We start from the raw sequence: 20,317 nt of genomic DNA on the forward strand, positions 1-20,317 counted from the left end.
ATCACAGTGACCTACATCATCACATCAGTTTCCACCCCATTACAGTAAACCAACACATTACAGTGAACCAACACATCACATTAGTTACAACCTCATCACAGTGACCTACATCATCACATCATTCACCACCCCTTTACAGTAAACCAACACATCACATCAGTTACCATGTCATCCTAATGAACCATCCTGTCACATTACACCATAGAAACCACTTAGCAACATGCTAACAACCACCTGGGATTCTATAGTAATCACACAGCAACACCATAGCAACCACCTTGCTACAGCAACAGCACCATACTTGCAAACACACTCACTTTCTCACTTTAATGATCACAATGAGACAGCTGAGCAACTGCTAGATTGTGCTGAAATGTGCATCTCATTTATTTTGTTTCTTTTTCTTAATTTTTTTGTTTCTTTTGTTTGTTTTTATTCTTCTTTTTTTCTGTACAGCACAAAGCACTTTACACGTGCATATACACATGTATCTTATATTATCACATGTACTATCAAGGCTACTATATAAAAGGGGACCCATCCCCCTCTGGTCAGACAACTTTAACAAAATAATGTTAAAATTCACTATACACCCCTATAAGTCTAATATATTCACATGAATATCCACACAGCAGTGGAAGTATTTAGAGAATTCCTATTAAGAGTCCATATAAACTATATATATATATATGTAATCTATAGTGGAGAGTGAGAAACTAGTGAACAGCTAGTGGGCAGCTTGTTTCTGTTGTGCATATGAGAATAAAACGCTTGAATCTTAAATCTTAAGTAGTTATGTTGATTTTATTAGGAGAAAAGTGATTCATTTTTTAACTTTTAACAAGTCTTTATTCATGTAATCAGAAACTGTCCCTGATTCTGAGAGCTAGCCCACTGTAAAGTTTATTAACCCTCAAACAGAGGCCAGTCCATCACTTAGAAAAGCGCGTGAGTTACAGCATGCAGGCAAATCCATATAAACGGCACTCAAGAACTCCTCCTGAAACTCCAGCGGTCCGGCGAGTGAATTACACCTGCTCATAAACGCAGCTGATGACTGCGTCAATAATATATTAAGCTTGAAATGGATAAATGGCTGCGTTATTTATGAGTCACGTTTTCCTGATGCACAGCACAATACTCTCTCCCCACAGATCAGAACAGGACTGATCTTACCCAGAGACCAGGCAGAGGGAGACCCTGGTGACCCTGGTGGAAATATATATATATATATATATATATATATATATATATATATATATATATATATATATATATATATATATATTTAATTGTACTTAAACTGTGTTAAAAGTACATTAATATTATGCTTTCATCAAATGTTTAAAAGTAAACTTTTATCAAACTTTTTAAAAAGTAAAATATAGTGTGTTTTAAATAAAAATAGACTACTATAAAGTACACTTTTAGTTTAATGTAATTCAATATACTTGTACTTATATTTGTACTTATACTTAAAATACTTGTTTCCAAATATACTTTCTTGTACATTTTTAGCAAAGCATGTTAAAAAAACAACTGTTACAGTAGTTCACTTAAAGTGCAATGTATCATGTAACTTTTTTGTGAAAGTAAATTAAATTACTACTATTGCTAATAAAAAAAAAAAACAATTAAAATAAATTTGTAACATGCTTAAAATTGTAGTACAGTATATTTAAATATATTTTTATACCCGGTGAAAAAATATTTTCTTAATTGTACTTAAAACATATTGAAAAATATCTAAGTAACAGATTTATATACTATGTAGTTCACTTAAAGTACAACGTATCATGTAACGTTTTTTTAGAAAATAAATTTAATTACTACTATTACTAATTAAAAAAATGAAAGTAAATTTGTAACACGCATAAAACTGTATTACAGTATATTAAAATATATTTTTATACCCGGTGAAAAAAAAAATCTTAATTGTACTTAAAACATATTGAAAATATTAGTAACAGATTTATGTACTTACTTAAAATATATTAAAAGTACATTAATATTATGCTTTCATCAAATGCAAATTTTGATCATACTTTTTAAAAAGTAAAATATAGTGTGTTTTAAATAAAAATAGACTACTATAAAGTACACTTTTAGTTTAATGTAATTCAATATACTTCTAAAATACTTGTTTCCAAATATACATTTTTGTACATTTTTAGCAAAGCATGTTTAAAAAAAACAACTGTTACAGTAGTTCACTTAAAGTACAATGTATCATGTAACTTTTTTTAGAAAGTAAATTAAATTACTACTAAAAATTTAAAACAGTAAATTTGAAACACACAAGTATATATAAAAAATATATTTTTATACCCAACGAAGTATAGAGTAGAAGTGTGCTACTTACAACAGACAGGAACAAGGAACATATTTTTACTCTGAATTCTTAGAACATTTCTAATATACCTGGTGTATAATATAATAGTGATACAGTTGTAATACTCATTAAATGTATTATAATTTTACTGTAAGCATATTTAAAATATTAGGTTGCATACATGAAGTAGTATGTTTAAATTTTACTTAAAAGCATATTTCGTTTTAGTACAGTTAAGTACATTTAGCACAATTTAAGTAAGACTTTTGGGTAACACTTCATATGAACCCTGTATTCATAATGTATTATAAATGCACTTATAATACATTATATGACATGCATAATACCTTATAATGACTGTAATAACTCTGTATAATAACTCATAAGTACTTACAGCGACATTCATAACACATTATAAACTACAAGTATAAAGGTTTATAAAAAAAGGGCTTATAATGCCTTATAATATCTGTTCATAAGATCATTGTACAATGTAGTGTTGTAATGCACTATGACACAGATTTGGTATATTTTGGTATAATGCATTACAAAATGCAGCTATGATTTCTTAAATTAATCTTTTAGTTTAAGTACATAACACATTATAAAGCCTTATATACAGTCATTACTCTCAGGACATTATAGTGAGGCACAATAAAATTTGCTTCCTGTTTAAAAAGCATATGAAAATTCACTTCACTTAAAAGTCAGTTATGACTGTATATAAGGCTTTATAATGTGTTACGCACTTATATAAAAGCTTAATTTATGAAATCATAGCAGCATATTATAATGTGTTATAACAAAATATACCAAATCTGTGTTATAGTGTATTAAAACACTACATTGTACAATGTTCTTATGAACAGATATTATAATTATAAATTACAAGCCCTTACTTTATAAACCCTTATACTTGTAGTTTATAATGTTTTATGAATGTCGTTGTAAGTACTCATGAGTTATTATACAGACATATTGCAGTCATTATAAGGTATTATGCATGTTATATAATGCATTATAAATGCATTTATAATACATTATGAATACAGGGTTCGTTGGAAATGTTATTGACTTTTGTACTACTTTAATACAATTAAAGTATAATAAGAACAAAAAAGTTTCTCTTTAAATATGCTGATTAATAACGTGGCTACAAGAACACTTTAGTGCACTATAGAATAACAATGCTTTGTATACTTTAATCTATTTTTTTTCACTAGTGAAAAAGCTGGGAGGGACAGTCTTACTTTACATGCAAGAGTGCACTCGGCGCATGTTCTCATTTACATACGTCTCCTGGGTGGAGGGGATGGAGGTGACAGCACCTCGGGGTTTAAACCCATGCTGAAGGTTTTAACAAGCTCCAGCGCCGCTGCTCCTCACTAACCTGACAATTTCTCTCAGGACCCGAGTCCTGTAGAACCTGCTGCCCTGCGGAGGCTTTCAAAGCGTCTCACTGGTTCCCAGTCTGTTCTGTGGAGGACTGGCTTTAAACTGACTCTTAACCAAAGCCTTAAAATTATAGTTATAAAACAAACCCAAACCAAAACTTTACTTAAAAGGTTCCTCAGGCTTCATGTGTTTATTATTAATTGCACATTTTGCTGTTGATATTGTTGATTAATCTTGTATAAATGGCTTCTCTGAGCCGTTTGGATGCTCCTCTCTTATTGTGATGTCACAATAAGGAAACCTGCATAAAACCACCCAGTCTCCACCCCTCACCCATCAACCCCCACCAGAGCCCCGCCCACTAGGTCAGTTAAAGAAATGCCATTAGCTAGTAGACTTTGTTTGAGGGAGGAATCTGTACCTGTGGCCAGTGATTGGAATTAGAAGGGATGGGAGGGTGTTTCCAATAAAGTGGCCACTAAGTATAATTAGAAGGGGTGGGTGAGTGTTTCTAATAATGTTGCCAATGAGTGAAATTATAAGGGGTGGGAGGGTGTTTCCAATAAAGTGGCCAGTGAGTATAATTAGAAGGAGTGGGTGGGTGTTTTTGATAAAGTGGCAAGTGTGTGGAATTAGAAAGAGTAGATGGGTGTTTCTGATCCAGTGGCCAGTGGCTGTAATTAGAAGGTGGTGGGTGTTTCTGATAAAGTGGCCAGTGGCTGTAATTAGAAGGTGGTGGGTGTTTCTGATAAAGTGGCCAGTGGCTGTAATTAGAAGGTGGTGGGTGTTTCTGATAAAGTGGCTAGTGGGTGGAATTAGAAGGAGTGGGTGAGTGTTTCTGATAATGTTGCCAATGAGTGAAATTATAAGGGGTGGGAGGGTGTTTCCAATAAAGTGGCCACTAAGTATAATTAGAAGGGGTAGGTGAGTGTTTCTGATAATGTTGCCAATGAGTGAAATTATAAGGGGTGGGAGGGTGTTTCCAATAAAGTGGCCAGTGAGTATAATTAGAAGGAGTGGGTGGGTGTTTTCGATAAAGTGGCCAGTGTGTGGAATTAGGAGGAGTGGGTGAGTGTGGCCAATGAATGGAATTATAAGGGGTGGGAGGGTGTTTCCGATAAAGTGGCCAGTGGTTGTCATTAGAAGGTGGGAGGGTGTTTCTGATAAAGTGTCCAGTGAGTGTAATTAGAAGAGGTGGGTTGGTGTTTCTGATAAATTGGCAATTGGGTGGAATTAGAAGGTAAAAGTGGGCGTTTCTGATAAAGTGGCCAGTAAAAAGTAGTACACAATGGAAGGTGTTTCTGATAAAGTGTCCAGTGGGTGGAATTAGAAGGTGGGGATAGGTGTTTCTGATAAAGTGGCCAGTAAAAAGTAGTACACGTTGGAAAGTGTTTCTGATAAAGTGGCCAGTGCATGGAATTAGAAGATAGGTGGGTGTTTCTAATAAAGTGGCCAGTGAGTGAAATTAGAAAGTGGGAGTGGGTGTTTCTGATAAAGTGGCCAGTGAGTGAAATTAGAAGGTGGGGATGGGTGTTTCTGATAAAGTGGCCAGTACATATGTTATAGTTATGCAGGTATTGTGATATAAAGTAAGGTGGGGGTGAGGAAGACTCCTTAAGGGTGAGTAGGTAGTGTGCTCTAGAGTCATTACAGCTGGAATATCATTATGTATAATATATATAGTACAGTATTGTGTGTGTGTGTGTGTGTGTGTGTGTGAGCAGTAGGAGCTTCACACTCTGCTGAGGTTATCTCTAAAAACTGCTTTTCTGAGCGTATAAATGCCAACCAGGCCATCAAAGGAAAGCTGTAAAGCCAGGATGACCCCATAAAACACAACACAGCTCAGTCAAAGCTGAGCGAAATCACAGAACACACACCTGCATCAGCGCCGCCCTCGCATACACACACTCGCTAATGACAGATCTGAGCAGAACAGGGTGTTATATTACAGATATCAGAGCTCTTTACATCCCTGAGGAGATCTCCTCCATCCTGACAGGTCTTATACCTGCAGCTCTGCAGCCTTTACTGTAGATTATCTCCTCCTCACGCTCACACAGAGCTGCTTCAGCTCCCGACAACACCCAGAAATAAAGAGGATCTTAAATCAGGGGTTCATTTAGTGTTGTTTTTGAAGCCCTGCCACTAGATGGCAGCGTTTGGCTGTCATCAGATGCCACTTATTTTGACTGGATAAAAACAATACAAAAACTTTCTCATATTTTATAAATATAATAGTGTGTTTTATACTTTATACTATAAAACAAATCATTACTACATCTCTGCTGTTTGTAACAAACCAAACTGTGTGAAAAGCGGCTATAAATTGGTAAAGTTGGGATTATTATATGTGCATTAAACTAAACTTAAACAGGCTATGCAGAGTCTATGTATATATGTCGTTCATTATCAGTACAGTGATGGTGGCTCCCAGAGCTTCTTGTGCATTTTTAAAGTTATTAATTATTTGTCTCAAAATGTCAGATCTCCCCGGATTCTACCAAGGAGGTGTGGAGCTACTTTGAGCCTGAATAACAGTGTAAAAAGCAATTTATCCGTTGTACAGAATGCTGGGAAAAAAGCACAAAATTACTGTATCTCAGAAAGCTGTAAGAGAGCGGATGTGGGCTTTTCAACAAAGGTTAATACTTTTTATCATGTTTAACTACAACAAAAATCCATTTTAACTGGAGTTCTTTCTGGTCCTGTAGAAATCACTTCCCGTTCCTAAATACACCAATAATTCAATTAAACACCATCACATGGAGTTTATACTGCATCAGGATAAATCTGTTTAACTCCACCTGAAAAGCTCTGATTATTACGTTTTATTTTAACCAACAAATCTGTTTGAAACAGAGTGAAACTAAACTAAAGTGACAGTCAAATTCATATAAAATCTATATTCTATGTTCAGTAATAAAACGAAAAATACACTACTGGTTTAAGAACACTCCTATTTTCTCTCTTTATTTTTGCCATTTAAGCTCTTTAAAAATAAGTCTTTAAAAAAATATTTTAGCACTGGTTCAAAAATATAGAAGGGGTGATTTTGATTAAAGTTTTATTAGTTAACAGCATATAACTCATAAGTAGCAATGGGAATAAACTGAGCTTTGGAAATGGACATAAAGCAAAAAAGCAGTGCTGGATCAGATGGTGTTACTGCTATTACTCTCTACTGCAGCTTTTACACATTTACACACTTACAGCACATTCACACTTTCACCATCATAATAACTAGAAAAAAGACATAGAAGTTCTTTTCTTTAGAGAAATTACAGATGAAGCCAGACAGTGGTGAGTACTGTTTCCTACACCTTCAAATAAAGACTCTTAGAAACTGGAGAAAAAAAAAACTGCTGCAGGAAGACGTCTGGCTGACCCACATGGAAACAGCAGCTTTAGCCTTTAGCTCAGATTAACATGGTTGAACTAAAACTCAGTTTCAGCAGAGAAGATATATAGAACTCTTTCTCTCTCTCTCTCTCACTCACTCACACACACACACCCATCTGCTGAACATCTCTGAAACACTGGTAATTAAATTAAACCCAGTCAGATCCTGCTGTGGATTAAAGCCTAGTCTTTAATCAGACTGCAGAGAGAAGCTGATTCACCAACACAATCCTTTATAGCTCAAGTTAAAGCTTAATCTGGGTCTGGGTATCCAGCCAATACGTACGTTTGGGTGTGTATGTGTGTGTGTGTGTGTGTGTGTGTGTGTGTGTGTGTGTGTGTGTGTGTGAATTTGGCTGCTCTCCTCTCTGAGATTTCTTGGCAAGCCTGTCTGTGTTTATCAATGACCTGATTAACTATTATAAAACAGAATATGAGGAATGTTTATATGTAAGAAATTTAAAAGCATCTTTAATCAGATTTCTGGTATCAAGGCGCAAAAAACATGCCTTGCTCAGCTCAAAACGCGTAAAAAGCCATGAACTAATTCGATATCTTAATTAAGCATCGATTTGTTTTAAGTATAGCATGGAATAAACCAATCAGTGTACCAGTCGTCATTCCCTTTAAGAGTCAGGTGAGCTCTGACTTTGGCGCGTTCGTATCTTAACAGTGCTTTGCTTTTTGTGCTTCTCAGCAGAGGATATCATTCACACAGTGAAAATACACCAGGAACTCTTTTAAGAGAACAGCATCCTGTTGGGTTTGTGCTTTGCAGTGCGTCGGTGTGTGTGTGTGTGTGTGTGTGTGTGTGTGTGTGTGTGTAATGAGGGGGGGTGTACAAGTGCTCGAAGCACCTATAGAAATGGACTCTGATGATCGACTGTTGTCAGGATTTTATTCAGTCAGTGGCGCACCTGTATTTCCCGCTGCCAAGATAGCAATACTCCAGAAATTTACCTGAACATTCACTTCCAGACCACCATGCCCATCAGTGTAGATTTATTCCTAAAGTCTTCAATTAATTTCAGTAACTCAATATTTCTTTTCATTTTGATGACCAATACCAGCAGATGGCTCCTCAAACCATCACTGACCATCAGTTAACTTAATTTAATTTAGAAATCAAGCTCCCATAGTCTATACCAGCAACCTGTGAAGCTTCACTGCACCTACTGTACCCACTCAAAAAGAGCATGACCTATTGTGCTCTCTCAGACTCAGTCTGCTGATGGAGAAGCAGCGAGACGAGCTTTATCTGTTTCAATGCTCATTGCTATCTTACACCCTGCCAAATAAACCCAAACTTTTACATTAACAATAAACAAAAACCTGAATGAGCAGCTCAGTTTCCTCTACATGTCCAGGTAACTGCATCTTTAAAATAGCAATCCGCAAGTCAGAGCTCACCTGGCTCTTAAAGATTGAAGATTGAAGGATTGACTTATTCTTTTTGTAAAACACACCCATGATCGATTAAAATAATTAATATTTGACTTTTGCACATTTTGAGATGTGCAAGGCTTACTTTTCCCGTCATTACGATAGCAAAGACACACTGACACACTCTAACGTCAGCGTTTTAGCCTCTTCTTTTTTTAATTCTAATAATTTAAACGTGGCTCTGCAGGACTGCTGTACCTTTTGGGAATGACGGGTCCCGCGTTCATCTTCATGCAGGTCACTCTGCGGGTTTGAACCCCGGCTGGGCAGGGGCTGGATTCGTTCCAGTAGCTGCTGCTGTTCAGAGCAGCGGCCGGGTCCTCGCCGCACGGCCCCCAGGGGGACGTCTCCCAGTAGAACACCATACAGGGGTGATCATTACAGGACCTCCACTGCTCCAGAGCCGGGGCAGGGGGGCAGGACTTACCTCCTGAGAGAGAGAGAGAGAATTAAATTAAATCAATTCCTGCCTGGAGACGTTTTACAGCTGCTGTTTCAATAACCGCCCAGTTTCCCCACAGTCTCCCAGCATTAAAACCATATTAACTGGAGGAGTGAGAGAGAGAGAGAGAGAGAGAGAGAGAGAGAGAGAGAGAGTTCTGACTGATGCTCGCTCTACCGTTTAACAAGCAGCTTTGTTAGAAGTGCAGACGTGAACCAGAATGCAAACATAATCTATTAATCACCATATAACCATTTAATAATAATATTATTTATAATAAAATGTATAAAAATAATTCACTACAGTTGTATTGTTATATTTAAAGATTATTTTAAATGTAAAATTCCTTAAATATTTATCCATAGTACTAGTTACTAGTTATAGACATTTATTCTCCCATATTCCAAATAAAACAGAACATGAGAAATAATTAAAGTAAGAAAATAAGGAAGATGTAGTGCTTTCAGGTTCAATTACAAAGAACAGTACTATGTTTTTTTAAGTTCAGAAGAAAATATTTGCTGGAATAACCCTGATTTTTAATCACTTAAAACTTTCATGCATCTTAGCATCATGTTGTCCTCCACAAGTCATTCACACTGCTTTTGAGTGATCTTATTCCACTCCTGCTGCAAAAATTCAAGCAGTTCAGTTTGGTTTGATGACTTGTGATCATCCACATATCTGGAGAACCAAAAGCAGTGTGTAAGACTGGTGGAGGAGAGCATGATGAAGCTTTGAGTGATAAAAAATCAGGGTTATTCCACCAAATATTGATTATTTTAACCATTTCTCATTTTCTGCAAATTAATGCTCTAAATGACTAAATATGTTTACTTAGAATTACAAAGAAATGTTGTCAGTAGTTTATTTTTATAGAATACAGCAAAAATATTTGTTTTACTCTAGTATATACCTATAAATGTTAAAATAAATAGAGACACTGATCATTTTGAAGTGAAGTGGTCTATTTTTTTTGTTTCTGAAGCTGTATATAATATACAGCGACTTTTAAATAAAAGGGAAATAAATAAGTAAATGTGCAAATTATTAAATATTATAAATACAAATCTGTGAATACAAATATCAAATATAGCACAAAAAAAATGACCCTTAATATAATGAACAGTCATTTTATTAGCATTGTCATTGTTCCACATTGTTATAGTATTATCAAGCTGTAACTGTTAATATAAACAGCAGTATATAATTATTAATATATATATATGTGTGTGTGTGTGTGTTTGTGTGTGTGTGTGTGTGTGTATGTCACTATATTAGGATATAAAGCATTATTTTGAGAGTTCTGGCACTAACAGCACATTAAGCGATCAGTCCTAAGTGCACTCATAAGTAAGCGTGTTACCGGGGGGATTTATTCAGCGCTGATCTCAGACCTGTATTAGAAATGATGGAGAGCTGGTGACCCGCGGTGCGGGAATATTTATGCTGTACATTTTCTATAATTAAAAGCAATTCCAGCGCCATCTGCCCTTGAAGTCCATGACATTGTGTTGACATTCAGCTTCAGCTCCGACTGCTGAGCGACTCGCTGCTCCGCTAAGTGGCCCAGAATGCACCATAATGAATCCAGCACAGATTGTGTGAATATTAATCAGGGATTGTGTGACTAATAAGGCTCAGCAGAGTGTGTGGAGAATATACGAGGCTGGGACTCACTCCTGTATTACAGCAGAGTGAATGAACAAGAGTGTGTGTGGGCATAGGTGGGCATCGGTGGGCATGGATAAGTGTATATACACAGGTCCTTCTGTAGTGGAAGGGGTTCTTTGATAAAGTATATTTTAATGTTAATCACATACAATATCTCCCACAAGTGAGTACACCTCTCATTTTGTTTAATAAATATTTAATTATTTTGTAAAGTAGTCAGTGTACAGCTACTGCATTATAACAGTGTAAATTTGCTGTCCCCCCTTTAAAATAACTCATTATACATTATACCACAGTTAGTTCCAACCCTGCGATGTGATTGGCTGGGAGGCGTCCTATAAGTGACATTATCAGACGGTAATGCATTGTAACCCAAGCTCTTCATGTATTACTATTATACAGGTAACCTAGAAACAATGCAACAGTTACAGGCCAAACTGCGCAGCTACAAACAGAGCAGCAATGGAACTATTTTATAACCAAACAGATCCTATTTTCTCCTCCGCTTTAACTCAAAATCTTTTACTAAACAGAGATAATGGTGGTATAATCGAAATAATACACTTGAAGTTCGTGCTATAACGTGTAATATTGGCACTGCTGTGCTGCAATCTGTAGTGTTAATATTAGACGTTATAGCACGAACTTGGAGCTTGAACAGCCATTAATATCTAAAATACTGGCAACAAAAGTGAGTACACCCCATAAGTGTCTAAAATATTTATTTTTTGTGTGGTCACAATTATTTTATTCCTCTTGTGCGAGGAGCTCATAAGAGCTTCACACTGGAATCCTCTTTCACCCTTCCATGATGACTTTCCAGAGCTTGAGGATGCCTCACAGGTGCTCAATAAATAGTGTTTAGTTCCAGAGACATACTTGCCCCATCCATCATCTTTAGAAATAATCTGTGATTGTGAAATTTAATCTACCCATACAAACTGTGATGGGCAGGGCTACAAGCAAGGTGACTGGTAGACATAGGGGAAGAAACAGTACATTTGGAAAGTTGTATCTCAAAACTCCAACTCCGAGAATCCCCAGCAGTGAGTAGCATCAACCAGCTGCACCTGTGCAACCCTCTATATAAACCACCGTCAAACTAGACTTCTCTGTCGCACCTTTGTAGGGGGGTCAACGGTAACAGAGGGTATAAGAAAGGAAAAGAAATAAAGATCTTAAAAGTAAGCAAAACAAAAACTTTTCTGAAATCAGACCTCAAAAGAAATCAGAAAGCTCACAAAAGAAGCAACAAGATTTAAAATGAAAGCCTCAAAAAAGAAAAGAAAACATCTCAGAAAAAGAAAAAAAGGAGAGGACTGTGCTGTGCTCAGGCTCAAGTTTTAAGTTTGGTTGTGTTTTAGTTTGCTTTATTTGAAGCTGAAAGCTGTCTTTTGTTAGTACATGCCCTTTTGTGGCTTTTCCTTTCTTCTGTTTCCCGCCTCTTTTTTTTTTTTTTTTTAAACATTTTTTGAGTTTTTCCCCAGCCATTCTCCAGTCTTCTTGGTGAAGAAATAGTTGCATAAGCACTTTTCTTAATACATTATTTTTTAAAAACTATAATACTACTAATAGAACAGGCTAATAAATAATATACAGTAACTATATCCATATAAGTGAATAATTCAATTACATACATTATATATATGCATATCTATTCATTATATATACATTATATAAATCTGCTTTTCTGCTCTGCACTCAGAACCAACACCTACCCCAACCGTAAGTGAAACAGTATTAATTCAACACAGTTATACAATATTTAAGGCAGAACAGCTTCCCCACCTAAACATATTAAAATATATTTGTAGACATATCTGTGTAGTGGATGAAATGAAACAAAATCTACTACTGTATGTTTGTAAGATGTACTTTCTAGATTTAATATCCATTCTGCTAATATCTATTCTATTTGTAGTTGTATAGTTATTACAGACTGTAGTTTTGTATCTATTTATCTGTATATTATATTATATTATATTATATTATATTATATTTTAAATTGTATTATATTATATTATATTATATTATATTATATTATATTATATTATATTATATTATATTATATTATATTATTTCAGAAGAACACAGGTGCTGTCCATAGTTCTGAATCACTATTCATTAGTGGATTCAGCACCCTGGACAGCAGCGCTTGTTTTCTTTGGTGGAGCTTTTCTCTTTTCTATGGCTTTTTAATGCTATGTGAATAACATACATGTGAATAAAACATTAATTGGACATGTTATCGAGTCTCTGGCATTAAAATAAACTCTATGAAATCACTCTGTGCAGAGAGACAGATAAGTCTCACCTTCCCCAGGTAAGGCCAGGATGGTTCTCATTCGGCTTTGCCGGCCCTCTGAATTCTTACTGGTGCAGGACTGGGAGCAGGAGGACCAATCAGACCAGGAGCTGACCACACAGTCTCCAGGACAGGCCATCTCACAGGCCAGCTCTGCAGGGGGTGGGGGGTCTTCACAAAGCTCCGCCTCTACAGATTCACCTGTTAGGAGCATACAACAGTGTTAACGTTAACCTGGAATCAACATTAATTGACTTTAGGCTTGATAATATAACACAGTGGATCAACACCAGCAGATGACATGTCTCTCCAAACCATCACTGATTGGTGGAAACTTCACACTAGACCTCAAGCAGTTTGAACTGTGTGTCTCTCCACTCTTCCTCCAGACTCTGATTCCTTGATTTACAAATAAAATATAAAATGTACTGATGATCAGTGATGGTTTGGAGAGACATGTCATCTGCTGGTGTTGATGCACAGTGTTTTATAATCAAGTCCAAAAAAAGTTCTGGTGGAAACAGGAGAGTTGAGGTGCACATTGAATTCTGCGTGATTTGATCAGCCGTGGTTTTATATATTTTTGGATACAATCCGGGTTAGCACCCAAACATCCCTTTCAGACAGCTTCCTCTTACAGCGTCCACAGTTAATCCTGTTGGATGTGGTTGGTCCTTCTTGGTGGTATGCTGACATTACCCTGGATACCGTGGCTCTTGATACATCACAAAGACTTGCTGTCTTGGTCACAGATGCTCCAGCAAGACGTGCACCAACAATTTGTCCTCTTTTGAACTCTGGTATGTCACCCATAATGTTGTGAGCATTGCAATATTTAGAGCAGAACTGTGCTCTTACCCTGATAATTGAACCTTCACACTCTGCTCTTACTGGTGCAATGTGCAATTAATGAAAATTGATCACCAGGCTGCTCCAATTTAGCCACAAAACCTCCCTCACTAAAATGACAGGTGTTTCAATTAAACATCAGTTTCATTGTCCAACCCCTGTATGTATGGCCTATATTCTGTGCGTTTTAAAGTTCATCATCTGTATTTACTGTCTGTTGATCTGCTCTGTTCTAATCCTCTTGTCTGCTGTTGTTTGGGTTTAGAAGCAGCTCTGTTGTTCTGGAAGATCTGTTGTGATGAGCTGTTAAAAATCTGTTAAAAACTGACAATAAAGCTCATCTTCACTAAAGAATCTGCCTGAGAGAAGCTTTGAAGAACAGTCTGGGTAGAAGACTGACTCAAATGTAATGACATCAAAACGCAATCCATCAAAAACAATAACAACAACAACAACAGTATAATCACTACCACCATCGTCATCATCTTCATCATCATCTTCATCATCATCATCATCATCAGCTGCAGCAGCAGCAGCAGAAACAACAGTTTAATAAGTCAGAAGCTGTTAAGACTTTTCTAGAACTCATCAAAACATGAACAACTTTTTTACTAACTACAGTGATGTGAAAAAAGTATTTCCCTCCTAGAGATTTCTTTTGTTTTAGCTTTTTTCTCAAACTAATATTTTTCTTATTATCAAACAAACTTCGATATCAGACTAAGATAACCTGAGTAAATATAAAAAAAAAACCTTTTTAAAGGGAGGAATTTTGCTACACTCTTCTTTACAGAATTGTTGTAATTCAGACACATTGGAGGATTTTCCAGCATAAACGTCCTGTTTAAGATCATCCACAGCATCTTAATCAGACTTTGAACAGGTCACTCCAAAACCTTCATTTAGTTCTATTTTTAAGCCATTCAGAGGTGAAATTTTGTTTGTGTGCTTTGGGTCATTGTCCTGCTGCAGAACCCAAGCACACCTGAGCTTGAGGTCACTAAGGAACAGATGGCAGGATTTTGATTTTGCTTCAGGACTGTGTGGCAGAATTCCTGCTTTCATCTATTACAGCAAGTTGTCCAGCGGCCCCAGTCAATGATAACACTACCACTCTACTACCACCATGTTTTATTCGTTCAGTATGATGTTCTTTTTCTGAAATTATGTGTTAGTTTATAGTTTTATGCCAGATGTAACAGGGCACACACTTTTCAAAAAGTTCTATTTTTGTCTCGTCAGTCCTGTAAAGAATATTTACCCAAAATTCTGGAGATCATCAGGATGTTAGTTGGTAAATGTGAGACGGGTGGTTGGGTTGTTTTTGGTCTGCAGTGTTTTTTATATTGGAATTCTCCCATGGAGACCATTTTCACCCAGTCTCTTTATTCTTATTATTGAATCATTATTAACACTGATCTTAACTGAGGCGAGTGAGACCTGCAGTTCTTTAAATGTTGTTCTGGGTTATTTTGTGACCTCCTGGATAAGTTGTCCATGCCCTTTTGGAATAATTTTGGTTGGCTGGCCACTCCTAGGAAGGTTCACCAGTTCAGGTCTAGAGATTAAAAACCCAACCATTAGGTTTCAACTGCCTAAATGGCTGTTCAGCAGGTCAGAACTGCAGGCTGGTCAATCCAGTACTTCTACAATATTTCTCCACAGTCAGGCCTCAACAGCCTCTTAACTTCCCAGCAACCATCAAAACAGAAATGTTTTTTTCCAACCAATACATTTTTGCACAAAAAAAAAAACAAAAAACAGGTATTTTTTTAACTAGAGTCAAATTATAAACCCTTCAATTTCTCACGACTCCTCAGGTCAGCAGCAGAAACCCAGAGTGAACATTCAGAAACGTCTCACACTTTAAACACTCAGACTCTCACAACTGCTTTTATCTCTTTAATAGTCCTCTGATGATGTCAGAGCACAGTTTCATCTCCAAATGAGGATCCACAGATCAACAGCTTCACGTCTCTAACCGGGACGTCTCTTCCTCTTCTTTTCAATCAGTAAAAATGAAAACAGGAAGACAGGAAATATCAGACATTAGATTTCACTAAGAATCTAATGAGAAAAGCAGCTCTGATCAGTCACACCGTAACAGCGTCCTACTGATGATCACCAAACCAGACTGAGCAAAGGCAAACAAAATAAACCAAACCAAACAGGTCTAAATTAAACCAAACTAAAGTAAAATAAACTAAACGAAGCCAAAGTAAACAAAAACAGACTTAATCAATCCAAACTAAACTAAATCATACCAGTCTAAACCAAACCAAACAGGTCTAAATTAAATCAAACTAAACTAAGCCAAGCTAAACTAAACCAAATCAAACCAGATCAAACCTATCTTACCAAACCATTATTTAAACCAAGCTAAACTAAACTAAACAGTCTAAACTAACCAAACTAAAGTAAAATAAACTAAACCAAGCCAAGCAAATCCAAACCAGACCTAACCAAGCCAAGTTAAACCAAATCAGTCTAAACTAAATCAAAACTAAAATAAAATAAACCAAGTCAGGCCAAGGCAAACTAAAATAAATCCAAACCAAACTAGTCTAAACTAAACCAAACCAGACCAGACCAATCTAAAATAAAATAAACTAAACCAAGCCAAGCTAAACAAACAAACAAACAAACAAACAAACAAAAAAACAGACTTAACAAAGGCAAGTCAAACTAAACTAAACCATACCAGTCTAAACCAAACCAAACAGGTCTAAACCACAACACCAAGACAAGCTAAACTAAACCAAACCAGACAAGACCGGACCAATCTAACCAAACCCTTATTTAAACCAAGCCAAGCTAAACTAAACTAAACTCGACCAAACCAAAACATCCAAACCAGTCTAAACCAACCAGATAAAGAACTGAGAAAGAGGTTTGCATCATAATTTGCACAAGACTGTTGACTGTTAAGTTTTATTCCTTTTGGAAACCAAAACTCAATCCTAACTGATATTACAACATCATTTTGTTTAAGTTATGAATACAGTATATTAATATTTACAATATATTGCCCAGCTCTACTCTAGACCCCAAAATACTGTTCTTTATACCTCCCCTGATCAACTGCACGTGTCCAAAAGTGGAAAATGAATGAATATTAATAATCTGTGAATATATTTACCAGCATTACTCAAACATCCTGCTGCATAAAACTCAAACCAGTTCGGATCAGTTTGAGGCGGCGGGTGCAGGTGGAGGATGGAAGACCCCCGGAGCGTCCAGCCAAACAAACACAGAAAAACACACACAGAAAAAAAAGTAAAAAGGAGACGCCCAACATGCGGACGCCCAACATGCGGACGCCCCCGGCAGTGGGGCTTACTGAGGGAGAAGGAACAAGAAAGACAGAACGGTTGAGATACAGAAAGAGAGGAAAAAAAGAGTAGAGAGAGAGATTGGGGTGGTCTTTGTCCAGTCGGCACCCCTGTTGCGCAGACATCAGAGCAGTTTGTAAAAAATTGAAAGCGCTCAGAAAGCTGTTGTAGCCGGAGGGGAGCGGAGAAACGTGTAAAATAACGAAAAGAACCCGGCCTGGTTTGATCGACTGCGAGAGAAAGAGCGAGGAACTTAAATTGCCGGTCAATTCACTTTAACAAAGGGCTAAAAGGAGTCATTCTTGTTCCCGGTATAATGCACAAACTTATGCAATAACAAGAGCGCTCGGAATTAAACGGCCTGTTTTTTAAGAGGAGGAAAAGAGGAAAAGTAAAAAGTGGGGATGAAAAGTGAAAAGCCCGGGCTTTAGATAATAGATCTGCCCTCAGGTTGTGCATTTAGCGACACGTGACTAAGGCATTACCCGTCCGCTAAATCAATTCACTCATCCCACAATAGGTGTAATTGTGACGCCTCGGAAAAGTACATTCCGCCCCAGTGAGAACATGCTAAAAATGTGCATGCAGATTGTAGGAATTAACCTTAACAACCCACTCCAACAGAAAGGCCCCCATCCTACTGGCAGAAGTCTCCCCGGCTCGAGCGCATCAATAAAAACGCAGCCAATGAATAAATGAGCAGCTTTACGGCCGGCTCTCGATTCCCGTCTTCAGACGAGCTTCGAATCTCTCGCAATTTTGTTTGACATAAAATGCGAACCTTTCCTCTGAAAGGTGTTATATAAAACATGTACATGCATGCATGTGTTGGAATGAGAGTTAAAAACAGCGCGCGAGAGAGAGATAAAGACAGAGAGAGAGAGAGAGAGAGAGACAGAAAGGGTGGGGGGTTCGAGATAAAGAGTGCTTTTATCTCAGCGCAGAGCAGATATAATCCTCTAATCTCACTGAAGAACTTTAATAAAAGATAAAAGAAGCCACTCTGAGGATGACTCCAGTGCAACGGCTGGAGATCTCTGCACTACAGAGACAGTGAAGGACACTACCAACCAGCCACCGCGGTCACGATGGTGTCACTCGCTGTCTGTCAGGGTACCCTGTCACTGAAGGTCGGCCAAAGGGATTGTAGAACATCTGGGCTGAGAAAGGTCAATTATTCAGGAAACTACACTGAGCAAGGGACTCTTAATATGACATGGCAAGAAGGTGTAGACTGGAGAAGTAGGAAGTGACCTAGTTGGTTGTTTGAGTTGCAGTGGGAACTGTCACTATCCAAACTAGAGGCAGAATTAGAAACACGACTTGGACTACACATACTCAGAAATGTACATCATGAAGTTATAAATACAGTAAATAATTACCTAAGTAAAGTTTGGTAAGAAGGACCACACCCCATCTCTCTACCTCTGTATTACCCAAAGGAGTCAGAAGCATGGTGGAATTGGTATATTTTTAACAGAGGGCTTAGTGGTTAGCACATTCACCTCCCAGTGCTTGGGTCCTGGGTTCAAGTCACTATCTGGGTGGAGTTTCCATGTTCTCCTTGTATCAGAATGAGTTTCCTCTGGATACCCTAAAAAATTCCCTGGTGTGTATGATTGTGTGTATGTAACTGTATGCCAAAATATTGGCACTCTGCAATGGATCAATTCCTCAGTGCACTCCAGATGCAGTCCTCTATATGGACAGTTGTTTCCGGTTATGAGAACGCTGTTGGCGATTGGCTGCCGCTTCTCAATTCAATTAGCAGGGTAAGAGCATAGTTCTGCTCAAAATATTGCAATGCACACAACATTATAGGTGACATACCAGAGTTCAAAAGAGGACAAATTGTTGGTGCACATCTTGCTGGAGCATCTGTGACCAAGACAGCAAGTCTTTGTGATGCATCAAGAGTCACGGTATCCAGGGTAACGTCAGCATACCACCAAGAAGGACCAACCACATCCAACAGGATTAACTGTGGACGCTGTAAGAGGAAGCTGTCTGAAAGGGATGTTTGGGTGCTAACCCGGATTGTATCCAAAAAAAACATAAAACCACGGCTGAACAAATCACACAGAATTCAATGTGCACCTCAACTCTCCTGTTTCCACCAGAACTGTCCGTCACCACAATCAATTATTGTGGTCTAAAACCAGGTGTTTCAGTTTCATTGTACAACCCCTGTTTTAGCCTGTTTCTAAACCCACTGCTATGGCTAAGATAAATAAGATAAATAGTGAGTTGTTGTTGGCAACCTGGAAATCCCAGAGTAAACTTTCAGTGGTATGTGTATTCTCCTATCAATCAAGTTGGTGAACTTATATTTTATGTTAAATGTGGGAGTGGTCCAAACGGATAATTATGGAATGTGAAGGGAACACTTATAAGCCTAATGAGTTAGTATTTTAGAGATAATAATATGTAAAAAAGTAATGATAATTATTATGTTTCCTTGCATTGAAGAGGGGCAATGTTTGTCTTCCTCTTATAGTATATTTATATGAAACAATAAGAAATAAAGGACCAGAAACCACCAGCTGAGAGCCAATCCACTACCTACACGGAAAACTACATTTTACAAGGCTAGGCACATCCTCCTGAGAGCCATCCATTCATTTTCCTCCACTGTAATTCACATCCGTCCAAGACCTACAGGTCAAGCACCACTTATGCAATCTGTTTGAGTCCTACTGTACTGACAAAAGAACATCCTGGGATTTCCAGGGAGGGCTTCATTTGAGGAGGTGTGGCCAACAGAGGACATGAATCTTTTAAAACTGACAGAAATTGAGGCATTCATGCTTAAATATTTTTTTTTCATAAATTATATGCTATTTAACCCTTTCAAACCACATCTTTCATTCAGGGTTATCTGTATTAAACAGCAGAAACTATTGGAACTATAAAACCTCCAGTTTTTACCCTGTTTTAATACTTTATGTAGTAGAGAGCTCAGTGCAGGAGGCGGACTTTGGCCCAGTCCTATTTAACCCTATCCCTCTGCTTTGAATCTTCTCGCCAAAGGGTAGAGTGTATTGATTTTTGTTGGGATTGAGGGGTAGGGTGAAGTTTCAGGACTGCATGGCTTTTAAACTGAGATTTTTTAGAATCACACTCCAAAAAGGGCACAAGAGACC

At 37.3% G+C, this 20,317-nt stretch overlaps 1 protein-coding gene across 1 annotated transcript in view; it reads right to left on the minus strand.

Moving 5' to 3' along the window:
• Positions 1-20,317, minus strand: part of thsd7ba (thrombospondin, type I, domain containing 7Ba) — a 391,489-nt gene that overhangs the window by 98,083 nt on the left and 273,089 nt on the right. Inside the window, exons 11-12 of the mRNA XM_049484694.1 lie at positions 13,003-13,194; positions 8,771-9,002 (exon numbers count right to left, since the gene is read on the minus strand). Coding sequence (XP_049340651.1) covers positions 8,771-9,002; positions 13,003-13,194 — 424 coding nt within the window. The remainder of the gene's footprint in view (positions 1-8,770; positions 9,003-13,002; positions 13,195-20,317) is intronic.

This window comes from Astyanax mexicanus, chromosome 11 (genome assembly GCF_023375975.1).
Source record: "Astyanax mexicanus isolate ESR-SI-001 chromosome 11, AstMex3_surface, whole genome shotgun sequence".
Taxonomy (NCBI): domain Eukaryota; kingdom Metazoa; phylum Chordata; class Actinopteri; order Characiformes; family Acestrorhamphidae; genus Astyanax; species Astyanax mexicanus.